The 27792-nt window shown below is 46.8% G+C and overlaps 2 protein-coding genes across 2 annotated transcripts in view; one reads left to right on the top strand and one right to left on the bottom strand.

The window, feature by feature from the left end:
• Positions 1 to 1607: 1607 nt before the first annotated feature.
• neurl1aa (neuralized E3 ubiquitin protein ligase 1Aa) lies at positions 1608 to 27792 on the bottom strand. Its single transcript, XM_084686024.1, has 6 exons — positions 27583 to 27792; positions 20526 to 20782; positions 19973 to 20294; positions 8183 to 8911; positions 2782 to 2931; positions 1608 to 1852 (listed from the first exon to the last, which is right to left on the bottom strand). Exons 1-6 carry the CDS (start codon positions 27614 to 27616, stop codon positions 1608 to 1610), a joined length of 1737 nt encoding a protein of 578 aa, XP_084542150.1. The 5' UTR covers positions 27617 to 27792.
• cfap58 (cilia and flagella associated protein 58) overlaps positions 20249 to 27792 on the top strand; it is a 76624-nt gene continuing 69080 nt past the window's right edge. Inside the window, exon 1 of the mRNA XM_084686023.1 lies at positions 20249 to 20383. The gene's annotated coding sequence lies outside the window, so the exon portion shown is untranslated. The remainder of the gene's footprint in view (positions 20384 to 27792) is intronic.

The following is a 27792-nucleotide window of genomic DNA, read 5'->3' as shown; positions in this document are numbered from 1 at the left end:
AGGACAAGGGCCATGTCTTAACATGTTACTCACTGTCTGTTACACCCGGCCTTTAAGCTAGCAAGCTTTCTTAGATTTATAAACCGTTTGAATTCAGTTCTGTGTGTGTGCTTTTTCTCATGTTTTCTTCCTGAATGGTCCTTTCCTGCCACTGAGCAGTATATTTGGTTTCCAGTAAGGGATCTTGGTGAAAATATGTACAGGAACCAGGCAACCACAGTTCTTTACACGTCCACACAAAACTAATGAACCTTTCAGAAGCTAAGGCAGAAATCTGTGTCATATCTGTGGTTGCTGCCATTCCCATGGCAACAGTCCCAAGGCTTGGTGGCTGATCAAGGGAGTCATTTAAAAGGGAAACATATTCATCATATGTGTGTTCACAGTGTGTTTGGGCTCTTGAATTGTGGACTTTTAGCCCCAGTTTGGAAACATATCAGAAAATAGTTGGACCTGGGGATCTGCAAATTACAGTTTGTTAACTTCCTGCTTCCTGTCACATGATCTGGGAAATAATTCTGGGGAAAATTAGGCCGCAGGTTGCATTGTTCTGAGGTCTGTTACCCATTTGTGAAAGTCATTATCCTTTCCTTTCATAATGGGGCATTTATGAAAGGAGAACACTTAGTTCAGTGCAACAACACAACAAAGCGAGCAGCTAGCTAGCAATAGAAAACAGCTAACACCCACAATTGCTATGAAACATCTACCATACAGGTGACATTAAGTCTGAGAGGACATGACCTTGTAGGACTGTGGGAGCGATGACAAAGCACTCCTACACTTCGTGTTTTGCTATGTATCCCTGTATTTCACAATGTTACCACATTAGCCATCTCCCAATGACACTTCGTATTACTTCTACAGAAATGCATCACTTTCTCATTACGACGCATGAATAGGTCCTCTCACCTTCCCACTGCAGTTTGTCTCAGTAACACACAGACAGAAGTTGTGACGTACTGAGAAATGCATAAAGCACCACATATTTAGATGACACTTTGCCTTGTTGGAACAGCAATATGTCTGGGTGAGATTAAATATGTTGAAGGAGACAGTCCTCCGCCACAGAATAAATAGCTAATATCCAGACATAGAGCCTGAAAACACCTCATTTGCCTCCATAGCGAGCAAGGCTCTCACCATATCACAAACATGATTCTCGAAAAACAAATGAAAAAGTACGAGCGATGTCACTTCCTCCCCACTTCCTCAAAGTCTCAGAGAAACTTCCTGAATCCCCAGAGAGAGTACAAACTCCTCTCCCTGAGAGACAGTAAACTCCTTTGTTGCTTCAAACGCCATTACACCTTTGAGTGCAACGAGTATGAAATACATGAGACCCTTGCCTCAACTCTGTCTGCCTTTGAACGGGAGTTATTTAAAACAAAGGGGATTCCTTGAAAACGCCAGAAAGAAAAAAAAAACACCAGTCTTCTTTTTCCTCCCTCAAAAAGTTTCTCTCTGTCACTTCCTCCTCTCAACTTCCTCTTTCCAACCAACACCAGAGTCATTTCAATATTTAATATTCAGACCCTTCACATAGACGAGTCCCTCCATCCTGTCTCCACCACCTCCACCACCTCCTCCTCCCCTCCCCCCTCCGCCTACGTGCTCCGGTAGGTCTTTATAATGTCTTTGATTTGTCTTCGGCAGATGGGGCAGCAAGAGTTGGCCATCTTCTTCAGCTTGAGGCCGCAGGTGTAGCAGAGACACATGTGGCCGCAGGCATAGATCACCGTGTCCACCGCGTTCTCGTAGCAGATGGAGCACTCGTCGCCCGACCACGGCCCGCGTCCTGACGGGAAGGTGGGAGACTTGGGGAGGCTGACGGGTGAGCTGGGCATGGTTCCTGTTAGGGGGGACGGGGGGGATGATGGGGGTGATGGGAGGGATGATGGGGGATGGGGGGGTGATGGGAGGGGGGGATGGGGGGGATGGGGGGGTGATGGGAGGGGGGATGGGGGGGATGGGGGGGGGTGATGGGAGGGATGGGAGGGATGGGCGGGTGAAGGGTGGGACGAACACAAAGAACGAGAATAAATTAGTATGCCATTTCAAACATGTCTGTCATGTAATGCAATAAGTGATGTATTCATTTAGCAGACGCTCTTATCCGAAATGACAAACTGTTTCGATTTGAACCTGAAACCTGTTGATTCGTCTTCAAATGCTCTACCACTGAGTTACCCTCACACCAGCTCTTTAGTCTAAAGCCTGTGATACCCTGCTGTGCTGAATTCAGTCTCCATGCCATTCAGCCCTTTGACGGCAAGACATACGACAACTGGAGTGCATTGGCATTGCCTGGCATCGCTTTGGAAACACACACGTTTATGTAACTGTGAGAGCTTAGTGACATAACACACGTGTCCTAGACGTCTTGTCCTTTCTCTCTGTCTGAGCAGCAACACCCAGAAGGGGCCGGGCAATGTACTCAACTGACATCACATGACATCCATCAACATCACATGACCTCCACCAACATAACATGACATTCACCAACATCACATGACATCCATCAACATAACATGACATCCATCAACATAACATGACCTCCACCAACATCACATGACATCCATCAACATAACATGACATCCATCAACATAACATGACCTCCACCAACATAACATGACATCCACCAACATAACATGACCTCCACCAACATAACATGACAGCATGTATGTCAGTGTGCAGTGCCTCTGTCTCTTTGTGTGTGTGTGTGTGAGAGTGTGAGTGTATCTGTGCCCCACAGTGTGTGGAGAAGGAGGGTCGACCCACCCCCGGATGAGCTGCAGTAAGCCCCCGAGCTGAGCCCTGCGGTCAGGGCGGGGTCAGAGGTCCCACTGCCCAGGATGTTGGGGGTGTGGGGGGACGAGGACAAGGAGCCTGGGCTGGAGGGGCCCCGCGCTTCCCCCAGGTGAGTGGAGCCTGGATGAAGAGATGGAGAAAGAGGGGGGGAGAAAGAGAGAAGATAAGCTGAAGGGGTTGTTATTGAACGCACTCGGTCTTAGACAACCGAGCCCTCTTTCGTAGTGCAGACGTGCTTTATGCTTTCCTCCTTCAGCATGTTTTGAAGTGAGAAAATAATAATAAAAAAACGACTTCACATTCCCAGAGCAGGTTCTGGAAACGTGTCGGAATGACAAGTACGCTTAAGGTCACAGGTCAAGTCGGGGACTCCCCTGGATGACATATCACATACTGGCCTCTCAAAGTCAAGGGCACTACACAAGCCAGGATCAGACACCAGCTAGAGGGCATTATCACGTGGTAATGGGTCAATAGAAATCACATCACATAATAGACATCACCTCGATGTCATTGACCGTGTTTTTTCGATTGCATTGGCAGATGCAGTCATTTTAAATGAAGAATAATTATTTGTTCAAAGTAGATAATGAAAGAACAGTTTAACATTCAGCAAATTAGAATGCAAATTGATCCCTGTTGCTTGCCGTGCGAATGATAATGAAGACAGTGAAAAGCTTTGCTAATTCCCGCCATCAAATCAAATGACATTGATTGCACACAAAAAAAGCTTTCATGTCTAAGAATAGCAAGGTGCAGACTAGCCACCACAAACCTCATTTTTTAAGGAACAAACACAGATGCGTCGTTGAAGCCACTGTTTATCAAGGCAAGCGCCAGTCATTTTCTTGGTAAAGTAAATATGGTGTTAAAGCATTTTTCCTGGACAGCATGTCGGAAACATTTGAAGTCCTCTTGTGTGTCACAGTGATAAGACCATCATTACCTCGGACAGCTGGCTGCTTTTCCACCTCATCTGTCTTCTTCTCTTGTTTCCCCCTCTCCCTCTTTCCCTTAACGTCTCTCTTCATCTCATCCCCTCTTCCCCTCACGACTTCTCTCCCTGTGCCATGTTCATTGTAATGCAGACTGATTCATGAATACTGATGTCCACAGTAAGCTAAACTGCTGGGTGTCCATTTTGGGTCGGAAAACAGACATTTACTTTAACATGGACAGACTCCATCTTGGCTCTGATGGTGGTGCTTGTTTCCTGAGTGTCAAGGTCCATGACATCATGTGATAAAGCAACGTTGTACACAGAGCCTTTGAAGGGGGGGCAGAAGCAGTAGGACTTGGCTTGTTTGTTTGTGGTGAGGGTTGTCCTGGCGACCAAAGCCTCTCTGTGTAGAAGTGTGCGTGTGTGCTTTAGACAACCTGCGTGTGGTACTGAATGTAAGAATGTAGGCTATGTAACATACAGTGTGTGCTAGTGTTGGGAATGTCGTTGTAGTGTGGGCATGGATTACTGAGTGCATGTGTGTGCCTTACTGAAAATGCATTCATACGTATATGAAGCCAACGATACGCTGGTCTCCCTGGCGTCACATTACAACATGCTGTCATACTGTATATCTGGAGGGCTCCCTTTATCAGGAGATCACAGCCTGGGCCACCCTGTGTCTCCCTCTTAATCCTTCCCTCAGACAGACAGACAGTCATACAGACAGACAGACAGGCAGGCAGACAGGCAGACAGACAGACAGACAGACAGACAGACAGACAGACAGACAGACAGGCAGACAGACAGACAGGCAGACAGACAGGCAGACAGACAGACAGACAGACAGGCAGGCAGGCAGGCAGGCAGGCAGGCAGGCAGGCAGGCAGGCAAACACACACACACACACACACAGACAGACAGACAGTTCCCCCACCATCAGCAGCTGACTCTGGTGTCTGGGTCTGATCCGAGCTTCTCACTGCCAGATCAGATACCAGCGGAGCGTGGACAGCTGGGACGCTCCCTCTCTCTCCGTTTACTTATTTCCTCGCTCTCCCTTAATAATCTATCAACATTTTTCTCTTTTTTATCTCTTGGTTTATCACCCTCTGCCTACTCTCTCTCTCTCTCTCTCTCTCTCTCTCTCTCTCTGTCTGTCTCTCTCTCTCTCTCTCTCTCTCTCTCTCTCTCTCTCTGTCTCTCTCTCTCTCTCTGTCTCTCTCTCTTTCTCCATCCATCCATCTGCTGGCCCCAGACATCTATACGCGAGGCTGTTCTCTGAGTGCTCTCCTCCAGACCACTGTGCTATGACAGCCATGTAGACTATGTCACACCAACAATGTCCCACTTTGACAACATAAGACCCGCAATGGGGTCCCCAGTCTGGTGTGTGTGTGTGTGTGTGTGTGTGTGTGTGTGTGTGTGATGGATGACTTCAGTCGTGAGGACAACATTTGCTCACCAGGATACGCCATTAGGAGTGGAGGATGAAAAGAGAAAAATAGGAGAGAAGGATGGAATATAGGGCTCCGTTTATAGACTGGGAGAGTGATGGATGGAGGGAGAAGGGAAGAGATGAGGGGGAGCGGAGGACACTTAATCTTCTTAACTTCCCGAGGAAACACTATCCTCTAAACACTGGACTCATTTGCAACCGTGTGGGTGGTCGATGTTCTGAATCACAAACAAATTGTTGATTCAATGTCTTTTTTTAGGATGTAGGGCAATGGATTCACACTAAGGGGTTTATGTATTGTAGGTTTGTAAGAGGAGAGTCATCTTCTTGTTAAACATATATCTAGGCCTCAGTGTTTTGGGGATTGTAGCTTAAGGTCACAAACAGAAGACAGTGTTAAATCACTCACCTCTCTCTCTCTCTCTCTCTCTCTCTCTCTCTCTCTCTCTCTCTCTCTCTCTCTCTCTCTCTCTCTCTCTCTCTCTCTCTTAGATGCTCTCAGTCTTTTAATCTCTTCTGCATTTTCTCTCTTTCTTTCACTATCAGGACGAGTAACGGTTTGCAGGACTATGTATCAGGGCAGTTATCTCAGAATATACAGTAGGTAGTGTATGTGCGTACGTTCGACGTGCGTGCGCGTGTCCAGGCAGTGCTTAAGCGTTTCCACATTTATATCTCACAAAAGCTCTCGTCTTTCTCAACATCCCAGTGTTTATACCCCTGACATGTTAGCATTGATGCTATCATTCGCTATCATTACTGAGGATCTACTGGGTAATGGATGACCGGAGAGAGTCCATTCAACAGGACAGTTACAGGCCATTACAGGGGAACACACAGACAGAATCCAGGCCTTCGGAATATGCCCTTCCCCATACCCTTTACACACTAGTATGCTTCAGTGATCCTGCTAGACGCTCCAGTCTTGACCTTACCTAGTCACTCACCCTATGAAGTTGGGGACCTGTGACATTTCTGTGAAGAATTTTGCTCAGGAATTGGAACAATAAACAGTTCGACCTGTTTGAATATCCCCCTTCACTTATGTAGCCTACAATGTAACCTAATCACAAGGAAGCTGCATGTAGCTTATGGACTGAAATGTGGTTGTACAGGGAAAAAGTTCAATACCACACATCTACTGTGTTGTTTTCATGTGTGTTATTGAGTGTCTGCATAAGCCACCACAGCCATAGTGCTAAAGTTAGCCACACACAACCTGTAATAGACCAAAGTCAGTTGTCTCCCTGTGTGGCTGCACAGAAATGGAGGGAAACAATCTAATATGGCCGCCGCATCTACAGTGTACTTTAATTGGAGTCCTGGTAAAGAGAGGCACGTCAATAACATGACGACCTCAGGGGTCATGGAGTATTATTGTAGCATGGGGGTAATGGACCAAGGGCAAACAAGCAACGTGCAACAAACTTAGCAAACAGCATGCTATAACAACGGGGGTTAGGCTCTAGCGATATGTGATCCAGACGTTTTAAGACGTGCTTTTGTGCGTGAATGTTTTTCCATCTCTCTTTTTCTGCCCTTCTGCGCCTCTCCCTGCTCTCCTCCTCTACGTTATCTATCCTTTCAAAGATGTCCCCCTTTAACCTCCACCATGGTCTCCGGCCCCACCTACTAGCACTAAAAATAAAGTATACTTAGTTCCACTTGTCCTCAGACAGACAAATAACGCTGGAACGACTGGCAGCTTCAATCGGTTTGTGGGTTGTCGGTTCTCCTTGTGAGTCTGTTAGAGACACCCCTGCTGATGTCATACTGGATTATATGGTCCAGAAAGATGTCCTCTTTCCGCTTGTCCAACCTCAGAAATAACCTGCCAACCTTTGATAAGCTTGTAATTAGGACTAAATTGAGAGAGCCTAATGTGAAGGGGAAAATGAGGGAGGTGAATTCAATACAACTCCAGTTGGTTCATTTGAAACCTTTTTTCAAAAAGTTCTTCTTCTAATATCGAGTCAAAGATGTTCTAGTTTTTTCCCCACAGATAGTTTTAAATAGTTGAAGTTTGATAGTTGAAGTTATTACTTTTGATAGCATACAAGAGCACTTATTATCTCCGACTCCTCCTTCGATGTCCCACAGGTCTCGTTAGCCACCTGGGACGCCGACAAGGCTGCCGTTGCCAGTAAAGAACGGAAGCGTAGACCTCCTACACACACACACACACGCTCACCTTTCATGCTCGGAGTCATTATCAGTGTGTAATCAAGTGTCGGGCGGTCTGGCACGCCACTGAGAGGAAAAGTGTACGTCCTGCTGTGGGCTAGTCACGTCTCCGAACCTCCCGCAGTGAAAGGTCACCACCCGCCCTCCTCTCGTCCTCCCCTCACACTCTTCCTTCGTCGCTCTCTCGTTTCCTGTTATTTCCTTCTCCGGGCTCGAGGTTCCTCTGTAACCCTCCTCACTGTATTTAGACTTCCTGTCTGCAAGAGGGAGGCTTCGAGGTACTCTTTCCAATTACTCTTTCCAACTTCCTGTGGCTCGACTCGATCAGGCCCCGATCCTGAACCTAATCTCCAGAGCAGTGTGAATCTTTACAGGTGGTTAGTATCTTAACCACAGTGTTAAGCCCGAGACAGAAAAGGGCTGCATTTAGACCTGAAATCCTTTCTTAAAACCAACAACAGCTTATAGATTAGAAAGGTCTTTCAGCTCTACAAGAAGATAACTGTGAACACTAATCTTTAGCCTGCACAGTTAGTGTTTACATGTAGTGTTTTGCTTTCATCCAAAGCAAGACACTTCATGCACACTCTCTCAACTTCAGTGCTGCCATTGCGTTTTGGTCGGGGTTGTGAATTCCTCACACTATGGAGACTGTGTAGGTTGCAGTGTGTGTGGTTACGGCTAAGTTAGTGACGTATGCTTATGACGTAAGTTCCACGAGAACGCCTTGCCTTTTCTTTTCACAACATTCGGGGGGGTTCCTATTTTATTCTCTTGAACTCACTTACCCAGAATCCTCAGTTGGGTGACTGCTCCGTGCAGGCCGAAGAACATCCAGAGGGGGCGGGAGTTGTCCACGCACACCTGCATCCCCGCGCCGACGCCATTGTGGCTCAGAATCACCTCCCCTTCCTGGTTGACCAGGAAGCCCAGGATGTCGCTGCTCTGGAGCGGCGTGGGCACGCGGCACACGGCCCAGAACTCCTTGCGGTCGACGAGCGCCTCCGGGTTGTAGGGCAGGTCGCTGGGGCGCAGCGCGGCCGGGTCGCACGACGTCACGCCGTAGGAGAGCGAGCCGAAGCGCGCCGGGCTGGACTTGGTCACCTTGATGAAGACGGTCTCGCCCGTGCGGAGCGGGCGGTCGGTGAAGACGAGTGTGCGCTCCTCGCGGGCGTGCTCCGACCGCGCCACCGTCTGCTCGTCCAGCGTCTGGATGTGAGCGCCGCGCAGCTGGTGGAAGCGCAGGTCGCTCTCCAGCGCCGGCGGCAGCAGCGACGACTGCTGGGAGTTCAGGGAGTTCTGGGGGATGGGGCAGGAGGCCGAGCCGGGGGCCAGGCGGAGGGCGTGGCCCCGGTGGGGATGCGGGGCCCCCCCGTGTTCCCCCTGCGGGAGATTGAGGTCGCAGAGGCTGACGGAGAGGCGGGAGTCGTCGGCCTCGCGGCGCAGGGAGGAGGAGGAGGAGCGCACCGTGGTGAAGGAGCGGGGGCGGAGGCAGTCCGGCGGGACGACCTCGCTCTCTGGACGGGGAAGGACGGGGACAGAAAGTCAGACATCAGTCCCAACTGTCATGTGCTACACAGTGATGACTGAGAATGGTGTGTGTGTGTGTGAGAGAGAGAGAGAGAGAGAGAGAGAGAGAGAGAGAGAGAGAGAGAGAGAGAGAGAGAGAGAGACAAATGGAAAAAGACCAATTTCATTGATTCTACAAGCTAGTTTTAGATGTATTAAGTACTGCATAATGCATTAAAGCTTTAACTCGGCTTCTTTGAGCAAGAGATGAAACCGGCAAAAGGAATTAAAGAATGGAGATTTGGTTGGATGCTAGAGAACCAGTGGGGAAGTGACTCAGTGAAGTTCAGATGCTTAATTACTGTCTGACTATGATAACAATTACAGAGGATACCATTTCAACAACGCAAAATCACTCAGTGTGAATAATTGTGACCATATTTTCTCATGTAAGATTTATATTCTTTTTTTTTTTTTTTTTTTTTTTTCAAAGATGTGTGTGGCATTCTTTCAGCATGCCTTCCCTGCAGTCCATAGTGCAGTATCTACAGTGCTCAGTTTATATCTGCCAACACATATGCCCCTTCACTGTAACAGGAAGAGGTGTAGAGGAGGGCTGGGGCTACCCTCCACCAGCTGCATGAGGCCAGGGACACCAGCTGAAAACAAGGCCTTTCATGGAGCAACCACCCCACCCCACTCCCACACACTCCACCCCGCCTGCCCCCCAGACCAACGGCGGGGTAAAATTAGACTGCCATCCTAAGAGAAACTACTGTCAGTCTTTGTGAGGGTGGGGGACCCCTATCATTCAGAAGGGAAGGGAGGATGTGTGTGTTGTGGTGGGGGGGGGGGGCGTGGTGCAGGGCGAGGAAGAGAGGAGGAAGAGAAAAAATGAATGACCCATTTAATGTAGTGTCGTTGTGGGGGAGAGAGAGAACCAGCCCAGAGAGAGCACAGGGAAGGACACACAGAGACAGGTCACGGAGAGTCAATGAGATAGAAAACTGTGTGTGTGTGAGAGAGAGAGAGAGAGAGAGAGAGAGAGAGAGAGAGAGAGAGAGAGAGAGAGAGAGAGAGAGAGAGAGAGAGAGAGAGAGAGAGAGAGAGAGAGAGAGAGAGAGAGAGAGAGAGAGAGAGAGAGAGAGAGAGAGAGGGAGAGAGGGAGAGAGGGAGAGAGTGAGAGAGAGAGCAGCCTCCCTGTAGAGGTCTCTCTATCCCCCACAGAGAAGGGACTACTGCACCTCAGGCCAGCCCAAAACAGAAACAAGAGGCTTCTTTTTCTCCAAATATGTTTCTACTGAGGTTTAAATCCTTAGAAATGAATGTGTCTATAGATTGCAACAAATAAAACGACAACGTACAAATAAACACTAGAAGACACTGTGGGAACCAGATAGTGCCTGTAAGCAGGGGGAAACACACCAAGATTATCACAGCATCATCTTTCATGTAGCTGGCTAAGGAGATTAGGCCCAGATTGACTGAGAGAGACACGGTTTCAGGAAGCGACTGTGTGCTGCCTGAATGGCTGGCTGACTGCCTGGTGGACTGCCCGCCTGGTTGGCGAGATGACCATTTGGCTGGCTGGCTGGCTGGTTGGGTGGCTGGTTGGTTGGCCAGATGATTAGGATATCTACCAGATGATTATGATATCTACTGGCTGGCTGGCTGACTGACTGGTTTGCTGGCTGGTTGGTTGGCGGGCAAACCATTTCATGAACTGAAATGACTGACTGGCGTAGCTGTTACCCCACACCAGTGAATTTAGATTCAGTTGAAAATGTACTTGAACTGCCTCCTTTGGTCCATAAAGACAATGATTGACGTCCCTCATTGATGCGTGACTGACACGTATACTGTGAGTGTGATGTCACCAAAGACAATGAGCGTTGAGGGAATGTTTGATCCACTCTTAGTCTCCTGTCTGTTCAGATACACCTTCCTTACGCTGCGCTCACTCTGATGTCTTCATACACTGAAAGCCAGACCGCATCACAGACTCATCAAAGTCCTGCCATGTCAGTTAGTGTTAGCAGCTGAGATCTGGGACAACAGAGATGAATGACTCACCACTAAGGCCCAGTAATTGTTCTAATTGATCTTTTCCAAGGAGGGTAAATCAGAGGGGGCAGGGCCTCGGCAGCCTGCTAATGGCCCGTTAAATATTCAAAAAAGCACAGCGAGGTTACTGCTCGGGGCTATGAGAGCTAGCGCTGACTAGCGTTAGCGCATATTGGATCTGATGGTTGCACTATTCGTCTCCCCTGTCTCAACAGCCTGTTTCCTTCCTCCTCCCCCCCCCCCCCGCCCCCTTCGAGTCTGCCTACGAACATGAAGGGGTCTGAAAAACGAGGATAGAATTCCTATAATTGAACAGCTCAGTTGCATTAGAGAAAAAAAAAATAAAAAATTCTCGGCGCCGATTTGATTCCATTTCCGTTTTCCTCACCCCTGAGGGGTAACTCTTGGAGACAGCCATTTTAACGGGCGACGACTCATTCTGAAGCACTTAGTGACGTTGTAAAGCCCAATGATTGTGGAATGATTGTCCCATGGCTGCAGAGAACTGCTCAGGCATACTAACGACTCTGCCGCAAAATGATTCCGGAACTGAAGTGAAGACGCCTGTGGCCCACTCCAGTCCAAATAGCAAGAGGACTGTCAGTAACATCGGCGAGTGAAGCTGATGGCGGTGTGTGTGTGTGTGTGTGCGTGTGGATTTCAAGGGATCTATTTGTTCATTACCGAGCAGCACTCCGTCCTAAATTGGATTATCTGTGGAGGGAGGATGGTCCAGTGACACATGCAGGCTTCCTGGACCTCAGGGAGGAATTGAGTTCGGGAAGGGATGATAGAACGACTCTGGAGAGAGACAGGATATAGGAGAAGAGAGAGAGGCACGAGGAGGGACGGAGCGAGGGAAGGAGGAGGAGGAGGGAGGAGAAAAAGTGTCGCTCTTTTCACAAGGGTTGAAAACCTAAAAGAAAGTGTGGAAGCTGGTTTCATCTCCCTCTCACTCTCTCTCTCTGTCTGTTTCTCGCTCTCTGTCAAGCTGTTTGTGTCTCTCCCACTGTCCAACTTTCTTTCTGTCTCCAACTCAAACTTCTTTCTCTTTCTGTCTCCTTCTCAATGAATATTGCGTGGAATTGCATGTTTTTCCTCCGCGCTGCATCTCAAGCAGTGGGTGCCCGCGCTTCTGCATGTGTACCCGTGTGTGTGTGTGTGTGCGTGCGTGTGCGCGTGTGGACTGTGACCTCACCAGCTGCTGCCTCGCTCATCGTGCTGCACCTGCTCTTGAGCGGATGCAACCTTTTGTCCCATTGGTCGCTTTCGTATTCACTAGCCACAGATGTACAATCGCATTGGCCGAGGCCACATTTAAGCTCTCTGAAAAGGAACTTCAAACAGAGTGGGCACTCTGCTCTCAACCTAACCCCGTTAAGGAAGTCACTGTGATAGAGCACAGAAGAGCCAGCTGCAGATACAGGGAGAGACGGAGACAGAAAGCGAGAGGAGAATAGTTGGGGGGAAAAAAAACACCTCCCCCCCTAAGCCTTCTCACAAATTCAAACACATTCAATTGAGAACCAAATTCACCACCTTGCATCCTGCACCAATAATCATCGAGAGAGGGCTGGAAGATATCGAGAGATATGAGCCGCTGTTGTTTTGGCTATCTCTGAATGCTGTTTATTAGAACATGACTCAATTTCTGACCCAGTTCATCACCTGTCTGTCTGTCTGGCTTCCTACGAAACACATGGAAGGTAGAGAAAGGGAGGAGAAAAGCAACATGTTTTTTTATATATATATATATATATATATATATATATATATATAAAATTGTCACTCTAACTCTGAATGCTTTAGATTAGAACCCTACCAACCCAATTTTATACATTTTGGGCTGAACCAATACATACATTGTATCAGACCCAGGGTTTGGCTTTCCATTTGAGTGTTTGTTGATTAGGGCCAAGCTCAGAAGGACACAAGCTGTATATGTGTGTGTGTGTGTGTTTACGAAGAGAGAGGGGCGAGGCAGGCTTAATGGCTTTGCTAGCTTTAGCAGACGGAACGTGCCACAGGCCCAAGCCAAGGTTGTGGCTCGCCTGTGAGAGGAGGGATTTACTGTTAAGCCTGGCTTTCTCTCTCTCTCTCTCTCTCTCTCTCTCTCTCTCTCTCTCTCTCTCTCTCTCTCTCTCTCTCTCTCTCTCTCTCTCTCTCTCTCTCTCTCTCTCTCTCTCTCTCTCTCTCTCTCTCTCCTCCCTCTCTCTCTCTCTCTCTCTTTCTCTCTCTCTCCCTCTCTTTCTCTCTCTCCCCCTCCCTCTCTCTCTCTCTCTTTCTCTCTCTTTTATCCCCGGCCTCCCTGGTGCTCTTCTCTTCTGAGTGTGACTGAGGGACTAGTCTGGGGGAGGAGAGGAAGAGAGAGGGATGAAGGGATAGGGGGTTGGCCCACATCTGTGCTTTTACTACAGTATTATACAGCGGGCAGAAAAGCTGACAGCGGAACTGAGAGTGGCGTGGTCTCCAGACAGAGTCAGTGATGGAGAGATGAAAACAGGATGGAGAGAAAGGGCTTGGCAGAGTGAACACAGCAGAGGGAAATATGGCATTAAGGGCACAGTAAGGAGAGACAGAGAGAGAGAGCAAGAGCAAGAGAGATTATGCAAAAAACATACATGGAAAGAGAAGAAGAACAACCGAGAGAGACTACAAATGGGAGGAGGAGCCACATCGCCTCCTCCTGGCGCCGTGCCAGTCTGTCAGTCCCCCAGGTCCCCCAGTCCCCCAGGTCCCTCAGAGCCCTGTGTTCTGCTCTGAACCCTTGCCTCCCTCTCATAGGCCAGCTGGTCCCCGCGGCGACACATGGCCCCGAACAAAGAGCCGGGCAAATACCCCATAAGTCACAAAAGCCCGGTCCCTTAGGTCATCGCCAGAATCAGGCATGCGCCGCCGTGCTCCACCAATCCAGAAGCCCGTATCCGAAGAATTAATAACTCCCATTCTAAGATCCTTACATTAAACCCCGTCTACTGTTTTTATTTCTTTCTGGGCCGGCCAATTGCGCCGTCTCTGAGCCATCGTTAGGCTAAACCTTTTGTTTTGGTGAGGCAGGGTGGAGGGTGGGAATCCCGACCCAAGTCTTAACAACTTACTGGACTTTGAGTTTAATCTAGAAATCTGGTCAGTTTGTAAAATCGTGCAGTTGGCAGGGTCAATTAATAACAGACATATAAATAAAAGACATTTATTTTGGATTCTTCCATTGATTTTCATTTATATGTTCATTTAATTCTTTTAACAGACTTTAGCTCCAGTCAGATAGACGTGTGGGATAACACCTAACAACCTCTATAAAAAATAATTTAGGGATACATTGTGTTATTTCCTTGGCACGGTTCCCTTCAACAAGGCGTGTCATCGTCTCTAAATAGGGATGTTCCACAGCTGCTCAAAGTGCCGAGCCCCATCCAGGACATCCTTCGTTCATGGAGTAGCGTGTGTCGTCCTTTCAACACAGGAAAAACGTGTGCGGGTCAGGAAGACGAACACCTCGGGAAGCAAAGAGATATTTCTTGGCAGCACACCTCTGGCTCTGCACCGTGAACTTTTTGAGCTGAACTTGTGATCCTCTTCCACGCACCACGCTGTCATCGAGGTTGTCAACGTTCTACACAGAATTACACACTAAGCCAGGATCATCTAATATGCACTTCCTGCACCAATCAGATAAGAATAAGTCATCTTAGCCTGTCTGCCTCCTAAGCAAATAATGAATTCAGTGACTGAATATGTGTGCCCAGAAGTTTAACCGTGCATATTATAATTGTATTTTCACTGTGAATTCTTCCAGTGCATCCAAACCACTACATTTCCCCTTGAAAACACAGAGAATGACAAAGTTACAGCATCATTTCGGCTTTGGGAGTTATTGTTGGAGGTACTGCCTCAAGTCAGGGACCTTTAAATGCTCCTATTTAACAGGAATTAGCAGAAGCTTGAGCCAAGTCAAACTAGTCAAATGGCAGAGGTAACCAAATAATAGTTTTACTGAAAGTAGCGAGTTACAGTCTCTCAGGGGATGGTCTTGAAAAGCCTCCTCAAAGCTTCTAGAAGGTTCCAGATGACTTCATGTTATTGCGGTCCCAAGACTGAACCCAAAACACCCAGCCTGGCTGCAAACTGTAGGCCCAAAACAAAGGCCAAGAACCAAGGTTCCCAAAACACCAACTATTGATTCAGTTTCATGCAGAACAGTTCCATATTCTGCGCACTATTCATCTCATAACTTAAATGGGTTAATGTTTTATTGAATCAATTATAGACATTATCAAAATATATGATATTTTCCAATCCAATAGTTCTTACTTGCAAATGTAGGTTTGCGTAAAGAGCTTGGTTGACCTTGTCCCTTTGTAAATCTTTGCTCCTAGTCATTAGAAACATTAGTCTCTCAAAGTAATCAGTCTTACTTTTTTGCCCTTGGGTGAAAGAAAACAGTTGGAGTTTGCATAGGGAGACAAAACAAACACAGAACTAAGTGCCTTTGATGAATGTTCCCTGTGTATGCTAATGATCTTTCCCTCCCTCTAACTTTCTTTCTCTCTTTTTTCTTTCCCTTTTTCTCTCTCTCTGTCTCTCTTTCTCTCTCTATCCCCACACCGTCTCTCATTGCTGTGGTGCAACTGCACAGTTGCAGTAACCCATATTCACATTAGTGCTAGCCAGAACCAACCCCAAAATGAACCAGTTTGATCCAGATTTAATATGTCATTAATACTTCAGTTAATACAATAATGCTTCAGGGCTGCTCACAAAGACATGACCATTTTTAAATGTAGTCAGAAACATACAAATTAAATATATATATTATTTTTTTTTGGGGGGGGGGGTGTATTTCTTCAGTGTATTGATCAAACTGTCTGCATGATATAGAAGTGCATGCTTTTACATTCATACATTGTCTGTGAGCTCTGAACTGCAAATAACAATCGAGAGGTACCTTTAGAAACCAGACTGAGGAGAAGTACGTCTCCTTCCTGACTCTGAACGCAATACTAAGAGATCCAGATGACAATTCCTGATTCAATCCTCACAGCTCTCCTCTCGCCTTTCAGTGTTTACCTGTTGTCTTCACCGAGGGCCAAACCACCAAGGCTTCGGTCCACGGTCATCGTGTCAGTGAAAAGTGAGTCTGTTTGGCGTCTCGGCAAAAAGAAAAGAACCACCACGTAAACAAAGAGCACGTCCCTCTTGTGTCTCTCTATCTGTCAAACTGTCACAGCTCGTTGGCTCTTTCTGAAAAGCTGCGGGGTTTGTTTTTCACGTAGCCCTGGCCAGACAACCCAAGAGTCGCATTCCGCAATCACTGGTGATTTGTCTCACTACATAAACAATGCTTCCAACTGAAATCGAGAAAAGAATGTTGGGGAGGGGGGGGGGGGGGGCATTTATGGAATCAAGTGGAATTATTTTCTTTTTTTTTTAAATCCATACAGTCTTGAACAAGTTTCAAGGGGCCCAGAGCACCAAATCACTGCGAGTCCCTTTTAATGTTCTGGTTCTCCTAAGGTTCTCCTGAGGTTCCTGGTGGATTCTCTCTGTTTCACCTTTTTTTTATATATATATTGGTGTTGATGGACAATGGAGGTAGATCCTTAATACTGCGCAGGACATGGTGGTCCTCAATCCTGTCTGGGGCTATAGCATTGCAACTGACCTACAGCAGATGCTGTTAGCTGCATAGACTGTTAAGGTTGACAGCCGGAACGCTCCAACGTGAGTCAGTCTTACAGAGGGGTGTCGGAGCGTCCGATTGGCCCGAGGCTTCGCTGTCAGTAGTCGTTCTCACGTCGGCCTGGTCTTCACAGGCGTCACACAGGGGGCGCTAACTGATGAGGGTTTCACGGTACCTGTTTGATCCAGAGCGTGCATGCACATACTCAGTTGTTCCTCCCACAGCTGGAACTGGTCAACCTCTTTCTCTGTCTCACATGGACCTCCGTGTGCGGCAAGTGTGTTTGTGTGTGGGTGTGTTTGTGTGTGTGTGTGGGTGTGTTTGTGTGTGTGTGTGTGTGCGTGAGTGAGTGAGCTGACTGTCCAACTACACAATAAGAGCAATCAGCTTGCAGTGCAGATTCATAAACACCATGGCCCATGACTATGGGGTATGAACCCCCACCGCCACACAGTAATTCCTCTGTCTCTGATGATGGAGCCAAAGCCAGGTTACATTACTAGCCCAAGGCCTGGAGCAGTAGCATGACTCGCCAGTAATGCTCAGGTGAAATGTCACTTTGAGTCTCTATTTGGTATAAGCATGGATCTGTTCATAGCTCCAGGTAACGTCTGCCAGGTAGGCAAGTCTAATAATCTAACCCAACTGGGTAAGGTCAAAAGTTGATATCTGCAGGCACTTTGTCAGATGTCATGATTCTTAGATTGGGTGTGATGCGGGGGTGATGCAGGGGGCAGATTTATCCATCCCATATTTCTTCCTGTCTCAGTTCCATTAGAAACAAGGTGAGGTCATTATCCTGCAGAGGGTTCCAGTGGACACGTTCACATCATCTCTCCACCTGTAATTCCACCCGAACGTATTTCTATCGGATGACCTATGAACGGACAGATATGTCCCCTTGTGTGTCACCTCATCAGAAGCCGCCGTACTATTGCCACAGGCAACCAGGGGGCCTTCCTTTGTTCCTCACCTACAGCCCTGACTGTAGTGGAAACCTACGGAAAAACTGTTCCAGAACGTGGAACACGTGGAACACATAAACAACGTAGGCATGAGAAGCAATGCTACATAGGCTACTGAAGCTAATGGTAAGATCAGTATCTATTTTGATGTAACTGTTAGCAGCAGTCGTAGCTAAACAAACACAATCGTTGTTTAAATAAAGCTTGAGTCAGACGACTTCTCTGATCTGAGATCAGTTTTAAGATCAGCTATCCTCTATGCCAACCAAGCCTTTCCCACACAAACTAGGGTCATTTTCTGACTTAAGATCAGTATAGCTGGAGGGCAATGTGCATTGAGCCAAGCAGGAAAACAGATCTGTCTTGACGTGTACACACTGGAACCATTCACTTACATTAATAGAAAGTGTTATTTAATGCATCTACCGGCAGAAGGGAGAGAAGCTGATTCTCAGGGATAGGTAGCATCATTGATTTGAATGGGAAGTGATGGCTGCCTGGGAGGTGAGTGTGTGAGTGTGTGTGTGTGTGTGTGTGTGTGTATACGTCCATGGATGAGTGTGTAGTTCTCTCTCAAGTAAATAAAAGCAACGTGCGTGAAGGTAACCCAAAGGAAGCCTCTCTCTAATAAACATTATGACTCTAAAGCGCACGAGCCGAAACCACTTACACGTGAAATGTCCCGTGGGCTAGAGTTCCAGCGTGGATATTTCAATCGAAATCCTCCTACAGTAAGATGCTACTGTACCAAAGTGAAAGCCATGAAAAAGATTACAACTGAATTCACGTGGAGGGACACGAACAAGCGGTTTTAACTGCTTTTGTTCTAAATGTATTGTCTGTGCTAAGGCAGTGGGTGCGTGATTGAAAGCAGATGAGGGCTACAGGGAAAGCTACCCCCAAAGAGGATAAGCCTCAAATGCTAATCTGATGTGGTTCTTCCAAACAATGCAAGGTTTGATGATGACAAATACCCTTTCTCAAGTGACAAATAACGATTGCCCATTCTGTATGATTAACTGTGTTTCTATCTGTCTATCTGTCTCTGCAGTACAGTTCCACACCCTCGAACAAGATCCAGTGTTTGAGGGCAGATGTCAGTCAGAAGGCCCCTGAGGTTTCCTGCCATGGCCTCCGCCCCATGCTCTCTAGGCTGCCCTAGATATGGCCTGAAAAAAGTGCAGTAGATTGACTTCATTTGGATCGGGGAGAACTATTTGAACTGCGATCTGAGCTCTGTACTCTGAGCAGATCACAAAGAGGTCAGGGAACTCCCAGAGTGATGTAGCACCGAGTTCAAACTGTCCAAACTAGAAAACACGTGTTTCACCAAAGGGGCTCGCTCATAACTCTTGACATTGTCATCTGACTTTACCCTGGAACACAGAAAATGGCCACAAAAAAAGACAGCAATAATTTCTATTCCTCTCCTTGTTACGCAATTTCTGGTTTGGTGGGAAATACGACCCAACAATGGCTATGTCAGTAATAACATGTTGTTATCTGACATGTGGCTACATCTCACAGTGGCAGATCAGTCTATCGAGGGATACAGGTTAGGGCACAGTTGTCATCACTGCTCCCTCTTACACCAACAGCAAAACATCACACCCCATGGCTAGCTCAGCCAGACATAGCCTAGTGTTTTCAATCAGCACTCCTCACAATAGGAATCTAAATGTGCTATCTACAGAAAACCTGTGACCTCTCGTCTATTTTTACACAAACGGGGGGTTGGGGTTTGTGGGGGTTGGAGGGAGATGACAGTACTGGCACCCTGGGGATCTGACACATTCATAATCCATAGAAGCACCATGTCGCCACATCAAAGCTTGGCATTGCTAGACTGTGCCATGCCTTTGAGGCACGCATGCTAAGCTACGTAGCATGCCTTGCTAATGCACAGGGGCGTTGCCATTTAATGGATCTTGCCACACAGTTGTAAACACAGGGGCTAAATGTTGGTCGGATATAGATAGCCTTTTGCTCTCTGTTTCCATCAGTTATGAACGGGCTATCCTGCAAGTTGGGTTAGAGAGGGTCATGGCTCTGCTGTAAAATAGACACGTTTTCAAAAGATATAGGCCTCTCAAATTTGAGGGACATAAATAACCTAGCATTCAGCCTGAAGACTTTCCAATTCACAATGATACTATAATCATATATTAATAATAGTAATATGAATCACTTAGCTGGATGATTTGGTCTTAAGCTGGACGCAGAACAACATTGTAAGAGAATATCTCCCATTTAATTCATTCAGACTTAAAACCATGAGTCACACCCATGACCTGAATATATTACACCCACCCTTCCTCTCAAACCCAGCCTTTCAAGCTTGCCCACGCCCGCCATCTTACCCAGAAGCTGCACCCCTCGCGTCAGCCCGTAGACGTCGATCAGAGCCCAGAGGGGCTCGGACGTCCTGACCCCACTGAAGAACAGCATGGGGCTGGACTCGTTGATCCGGTAGAACACCCGGCCCTTCTTGTCCACCCAGAAAGCGATGACGTGGCCCTCGTTGGCAAACTCCTCTGGCAGGGCCTTGGCCCAGAAGCCTGACTGGGAGACCAGGTCGGGGCAGGCGTATTTGGGCAGGCTGTCCGGGTTGATACGGGACGGGTCCTTGGAGGTAAAGCCCAAACGCAGAGCTCCGCTCCAGCAACACTGCTTCTTGGTGATCTGGTGGAAGAGGAGGAAACCCGAGTTCAGAATGATCGCAACCATGTGAAACAGAGACTGATGGGCAGAAGGAAGAACCAGCTGACAGGGTGAGAGATCTACCTGGTCAATCTCATTACTATGTGTGTGTGTGTGTGTGTGTGGGTGCATGTTTTCAGTATGATGTTATCCTATAAGCCCATACACCCATCACAAGCAGTCTTCTCCTCCCGTCGTACAACCATCTCTCACCTTAAGCCGGACCTGTTCGTACAGGGCTATGGGCCTGTTGCTGAAGGTGATGGCGTTGCAGAAGCTGGCCTGCCTCTTCACCATCCTCTGGGCCAGGTCCATGACGATCTGGGCGCCCTTGGCGTTGGGGTGGAACAGCAAGGGGCTGATGGTCAGACCGGGGCTCATGTTGCTCCCGCCACACTGGATGGGCAGCAGGCGCTTGGGTTTGTGGTGGCATCGGTGCGCCGCCACGGGGAACTGCCCCCCCAGGGAGTCTGTAGGGGAAAAGGCCAATAGAGGAGAATAGGGAGTCAGGTGGCTGAGCGGTTAGGGAGTCGGGCTCGTAATCTGAAGGTCACCAGTTCGATTCACACCAAATGACGTTGTGTCCTTGGGCAAGGCACTTCGCCCTACTTGCCTCGGGGGGAATGTTACTGTAAGTTGCTCTGGATAAGAGCGTCTGCTAAATGACAAAAAAAAAAAAAAAAAGGCCAAGAAAAGGCAAGTCAAGCATTTTTAGTACATGGGTGTTTTTTCGTTAATGATCGACTATTGGGTGTGGTGATTGCGTGAGTGTGTGTTCTGAGTTTACGCAAGGGATTTTAGTTTTTAACATGATCGGGGCTGTCTGCTAGAGCTCATAACATCCTTTATGTGACCAGGGTCCAGACCCACAGTTACACAGCCCTGACAGTACATTGGGACTAGCAATCCTAATTTCTTTCCAAATTGAATCAAATATTTCTTCTCTCAGACATAATGGCTGAACCACAATAACCATCATGTGTCCAGTGAAAAGCAAATGGTCCGTGCCTGCAGTTGTTCAATGGTCCAAAATGGCAGAGCAGGAAATCCAATTTCCCATCTCTGCATTGCATTTTAGACCCCTATCAATTTCAGATTAGGTCCAGGAAATCAGACCAGAGATTTGATTGGCTGATATGAGCCAGATCTGACCTGATTGGACGTTACAGTCTGTTGGAGCACAAACGACCTGGCACAAGGCAGGTGCGGCTTCACTGGAAGTACAGTTCATTGCCCATAATCCACCTTAATGAGAATGTGTGTTGGACTTGACAAACTGGAGAGAAACCGAATACAAAATGTATTCATTCAATCAGGTTCCAAAACTTTCACCTACTGAAGGTTTGTAGCAGTTACAAGAAAATTGAATGCTGGCTGACTCTTTTAACAAAGGATTTAGTACAGTAACTTCGCAATGTACTCATTTGCATATTGCCAAGCATCAGTGCAGTAATTGGCTGCATTTACTGATGAGATGCAGAGGGAATGAATGTGTTTCCCAATCACAGAAGGAGCAGGTGGCGCCTGAGAATCTGTCCCCAGACACTCACAGAACTCTACAGAAGCAGTACCGCACAAACATAACTGTCTTTTCATGGCTCAAGAATAATTGACCAGATCTGCATCTTTTTTTAAATATTTCTCAGTCTTATTACTGTTGAGAGATAAAGTCTGTGTTTATCGTATGGTACAACCTATTAGACCGCAGTCAATGAGCAGTGTCTAAAAGTCCCGCCCACTAAGATAACCTTTCCAAAGAGAACCGAAAGAAAGGTTAAGACTACCAATCACATCCTGAGGTGTGCCGATAAGCCCTTTAGACAGTATTCGGGTGGCTATATCAACAGAAACACACACATGAACACACAAACTAGTCCCTGCGTTTGTCTGGCAATGTGCTTTCCATTTTGCCTATAAAAACGAGTCTTTAGGCTCCATTAGGCATTGTGTCCTTTGTCTTAGCCAAGGCCACAGGAGAGCAGTTATTGAAAGTGGCACACATGGTCCAAGCAGATTGCTCTGAATGCATCATCCTGCGCTGAAAGAGAGAGGGAAAGAAAGAGAGAAAGACAGAGGGAAAGAGAGGTAGAGAAAGAGGTGGATGGTTGTTATCGCTATTAGTTTTGTTGCTTGTGCTATATTTATTACTGTTTTTCGTGCCTGTGAAGCCTTTTCTGAACTGAACCGAACACAGGGAGTGAGAGAGACAGAAAGACACAGAATCGTAGAGAGAGAAAAAATAGAGAGGGAGAAAATGAAAGAAAGAAAGAAAAGAGGAGAGAAGAGACAGCTGCTGGAGGGAAACCAAGGTTAAGTGTGAATCCATGTTCCTAAGCAACCCTGCGTCCATGCGTCAAAGGATTGGGATCTGCAGACCAGACCGTGGTAACACAGCTAGATGACGAAGTTTGCTAGGAAACCATGAGACAATATTTGCTTCTCTGAATTTAATTTGTCAGCAAAGCATTATGGGACAGCAAACATTTCTCCTGGTTGCAACTTATTGGAAATCCAAAAGTTTTTCCCACAGCGATATCGTGTAACTCCCATACACACACACACACACAATGCTACGTAAAGTTAAGCTTGGGAAACATTAGCTTGTTTTTTCCGGACCTTATCTTCTCTGACACTGTCCAGTCCTAATGCCAGACAGAGCAACAGACAGGAGGCAAGATAGACGTGTTATAGCGTCCCTGTCCATCTGTAGATGTGTGTTCTCTCTTCGAGATGTCTGTTGACAATCTGTGTGACCGCCACAGTCTTTCCTCATAAGGAAACACAATTTTCTCATCATTCAACGTGCTCAAAGGTTTTTACTTGTGATACAGCTTTTTCGATTATGCTGATTTGTTCTTCATGTTAAGGAAATGAAATGCACAAACTGACCAAAAAACACCTATAGTATTATAAGATAAAGGGGAATCTCAACTGGGGAACACTGTGGCCAGTCCAGAGTGCCATACCCAGAATCTGGCCCAGCATTGGTCCAGCACGTGTCTCTGCTGCAGCTAAGTTAGTGACCACGGTGCCCTCGATATGACCCAGGACAAAAGGCCTTAAAATGGCTGTAGTTAACTAAACCATCTGACAGCTGCCTTTCACAACACAGTGTCATCCTCATTATGTGTGTGCACAGTATGTGTGTGTGACAGAGTGTGTATCCTGTAGATTAAAACGCCTTGCATGACTATTCTCTGAAAGGTCAGTGAAGTCTTATTATGGGTAAACACTGAGGGGAGTATTCCCTCCTCATGTAGCCTGAAGTGTGACAGACTTTCGCTAATGACAACAGTCATGACGACTCAAATCCCCCAGCTGAAAACCGGGCTACTGCGTGACAAAACCACGTCAGACCAAAGTAAACTGCGTCAAACTGGCCACTACTGGCCTCTAAACGGTCATTATTTTATTTGTATGAAGAGTGAGGTGAGGGTTGGACCGAGAACGTGTTTTTTTTAATCTACACAAACTGTAGTGTGTGAGTAGGCTAATAGCATTTATATGCAAATAAGGCTGCCTCAATCAGTTAAGATAATCATTCAAATATTTGTTCAGGACATTTGGTTAAACAAATTCCTGGTAGCAACAGTTGTTTTGGTTTAGAAGCTAGTCTGACAATAGTTTCCCTGTCTCTATTGTCATCAAAAACGTCCAACAACAAACATGTTTAGGGTGTCATCAAAGATTTTGATGATTCTTAGTATTTCCACTTCCTCTTAGCTGTTGCCATGACCTTGACAGTGGCCACTATTACTGTATCACATTCGAGCATACAAGATCACTAAACAATATCACCATGACAACGTTTTCAGAACGCAAGTACAACGGAGTGCGCTAGGCAACTGTCACCAAGTCCAAGGCCCCCCGCTGAGCAACAGAGCGGCCCAATTATGTCCTGGTGCCCACCTGGTAGGCTACCCATGGTTTGTTGTTACACAAAGACCATCGGCTTAATACACATCCTTGGAGACATGAGCCAGAAATCCGGGAGACACACCAACACAGTGCTCACACACATACGCACACACACACCTATCTATCTGTCTGTCTATCCGTCTGTCTATCTATGTATATAGGTAGGTAGGGTTCCTTGCAAATGTTATATCTGTTAGAGAGACAAGCAGCTGTACTGTCTCTATGGGGGCCGCATGTGTTGCTAGGCAAAGAAAATGACAACACTATATTGATTTCCACTTGATAGGTGGCCTAGACTGGCAACAATGCGTCACGTGGGGGGTGGGGCTGTGGGAACCGATGCCAAATACAGGCTGAAAAACTCCCTAAATTTAAGCTTCTGCTTTTCTTGCGTCCGTTGGGAAAATGCAATAGCTAGCTTCCCTGGTCTGCCTCTCCTCAGTTAAACCCGGCCACCATCACATGAATAATTCAGGCACGACTGTCTTGTTGTAAGCGCCGAGAGGAGTGCAAGGTGAGCCGTCTGAGCTCATAAAGACACGAGTCGCTGTGACGCCTTCCGCTCTGCTTCGACTCATCTCTCAGAGACGGGGATTATGTAACCCTGATCAATAAATCATTTTCATGTAAGACTCGACTACGGTTTCGGATGTCTTGCGTTCAATCGCCCGGCAGGAGTATATGAGAAGTTCACTGGGAGAAGTTTGTTATTATGAGTAACAGATTGATTGATTGATTGATTGGATTGACGGATTGATTGGATTGAATGATTAGGAATGGCAGAATTCAACTGACAGTCTTTGTGTGTATGTAAGCCACTCCCTTGAGGATAAACTGCCAATTGAACATGATAAAAAGGGGTGTGTATAATTGTCAAGCTAAATACAGTATTTATTGCATGTGTGTGTGTGTGTGTGTGTGTGTGTGTGTGTGTGTGTGTGGGCACTGTCACAGTCACACTGTGTTATTTGACCCATATTAACCAGGAATGACTGGCACAGGCCAAGGCCACTTGACCCTCAGACATATGTTACTGCCATGCCATGGCAACCAGGCTTGTCAAAACACAAATGGAGCCCTCTCTTTTATCTGTCTCTCTTCTCTTTCTTCTTCATTGAGCCTACTACTTATTGTATTGTACAGAAGTCATGAGACAGTAACCCACCACCACATAATCACATGGACCACAGTTTTTTTTCTGGAAATATTAGATTGTTTTTCAATAACTCTTTCCAGGCTCTATAACTGAATACATTGCAGTCCCATGACTACAAAATTAGCTGTACGAAGGGTCGAACTTGGAGACTGGGCCCGATTCAGGACCAAAATAACGGTGGTTATGTTCTCTCTCATAGAAGAGAGAGAGACAGAGAGAGAGAGAAAGAGACAGAGAGAGAAGTGAGTGGGAGAGACAGACATGGATAGACTCAGTGTGCAGGAAGGAGAGGAGAGAAAGCACAGCGAGAGAGAGAGAGAGAGAGAGGGTGGGGAGAAAGAGAGAGATAGAGAGACAGAGAAAGAGAGAGAGAGAGACAGAGAGAGAGAGAGAGAGAGAGGGAGAGAGGGAGAGAGAGAGGGGGGAGGGGGAGAGAGAGACAGGAATGCCCTCCCCTTACCTCCCTTAAAACCATTTAAAATGTCCTTCTTCTGCTTGAGAGCATCAACAAGTGCTCCCACACATTCAGTAGAAAACTCAATTACGCAATCAAGCTCCCAAAACCACAGACACATTCATCCAACACACTGCTGACTGCAGTACAGACCAACAGAACAGTGACCTGTCCCTGCAACCACCCAGTGGAACACTTCATACTATGTTGAATGAATTTATGATTTATTAATGAGTTATGATCAAGGCATTAAGGGTTACCATCATATGAGAGATTTAAACTAATTAAAGTCAACTTTGAAGATTTGCCTTTACAACTAAACTGGCACTGATGGTTTATGTTCTTTGGCGTTACTGTCATAAAGCGGGGGGGTCAGATGGCAGAGTGGTTAGGGAATCGGGCTATTAATTAGAAGATTGCAGGTTCGATTCCCAGCCATGACAAAATGATGTTGTGTCCTTGGGCAAAGCACTTCACCCTACTTGCCTCGTGTTTGCTAAATGACTAAATGTAAATACAAATAAAATAAAGTAGAATAACTGCTGGCTCCTTCACAGAGACATAAAGACAATAGTGTATGCGTCACAAGAGAAGTTCTCTAACCTTGTCAACCAAGTCAATGAGCTAAAATGTGACAGTACATTCGCATTCACCTTCTACATTTTATACGTGAACATAATGTCCGACCAAGTGTGCAGGCCCTGAGCGGAGTTCATAGCCCAAACCCCCAGAGACTTCTCTCACTGCAGCTCAACATGACCTTGATCCTGGTGAGGTTGTCAGCCCTACCGCTATCCCTGTCTGTCCCTCTCTGTCTCTCTTCAGCTAATTGGATTAATCTATGGGCTTTAATTAGACCGCAGCATCAGGTGGTCAGAGAAGGGCCTGCGAGGCAGCATGGGACTCAGCTGGATGTCACTAAGCCGATCTGAGGAGGGTACTGTACCTGTTTACAGGGCACCACAGGTGCCGCGCATGCCCTGTCGCACGGATACAACTAGGCGGTCTATGTTGTTTTATGAAAAGCGCAATGATTCAATGAACGGCGAGTGTGTGAACGTTGTGGAACATGTTCCATGCAGATCTGTTTAACTATGAACTGACACTGTGCCAGCTACTTGCATGTGTAGACAATTTTATGTTGTGCATCAGAGCTTTTTACAGGGAGTCTGGGAATAGATGGGGCTACGGAATGGACTGCCATAGCCTACATACACTAATTGATTTATTGATTTGTTTTGGCAGGGTTACAGCGCAGCTGCATACTTTGTGTCTATTAAACAATCCAAGAAAGGGATATCCCGCTACGCAACTGGAACATGCCCTTCTCGGGGAAAGCCCCGCAACTTAGAAGTCGACTTCACAAAAACAACTGGCTGAACAGGTAACCTGTATAGCCAGTTTTGATCCAAAGAGAGTTTAGGATCTCTCCTTTAAACCGCAAGCCCTAGCTAAGACCACGGTATATATTCGGCGTTTGAAAATACCTAGAACCAATTAATGTGCATACAAATGAATGAATTATATATAATTAACTGCATTGTGACAGCTCTGAGAAATGATATCGGTGGGCCAAACAGTAGCCTACCTATATGCAAGCGTTATTTACGCGATAAACCATCAATTGACTGTGTGATTTCAAACGTTGCGCATGGAATTGCATTGCAATAAAAAAAAAATCCTTCCCTTAAGAAAAGGATCAAGAAAAGACATGAAGCCGAAACGTTTTTAAATGTCCTTACCATACAAGGAATTTCGCGTTATCTGTCCACCCATGACTCAATTCCAAGAAAAGTCTCCTTATCGCTGGCTTTAAAAGGTTATTGACACACTCTTGGTCCACACTCCAACGCAGAGGACATGATGGCACATCCACAACCAGAAACGGCCGTTTCGTCCCCCCAGTACAGATATAAACACAGCACTCCACAAACCAACTCACACCTCCCTGA

Source organism: Hypomesus nipponensis, chromosome 21, assembly GCF_054491055.1.
Source record: "Hypomesus nipponensis isolate SF chromosome 21, ASM5449105v1, whole genome shotgun sequence".
NCBI classification, from domain to species: Eukaryota; Metazoa; Chordata; class Actinopteri; order Osmeriformes; family Osmeridae; genus Hypomesus; species Hypomesus nipponensis.
The sequence above is the reverse complement of the archived record's forward strand: the minus strand, read 5'-3'. Positions and strand labels throughout refer to the sequence as shown.

What these genes read in the sequence shown, in the direction of transcription:
- neurl1aa (XM_084686024.1), bottom strand. Translation starts at nt 27,616, where the DNA reads ATGGGTGGACAGATAACGCGAAATTCCTTGTATG. An exon ending in GCGAGGGGTGCAGCTTCTGG is followed by an intron (nt 8,912 to 19,972) that starts GTAAGATGGCGG and finishes TTCCCCGTCCAG; the next exon opens with AGAGCGAGGTCGTCCCGCCG. An exon ending in CACCCAACTGAGGATTCTGG is followed by an intron (nt 2,932 to 8,182) that starts GTAAGTGAGTTC and finishes CTCTTCATCCAG; the next exon opens with GCTCCACTCACCTGGGGGAA.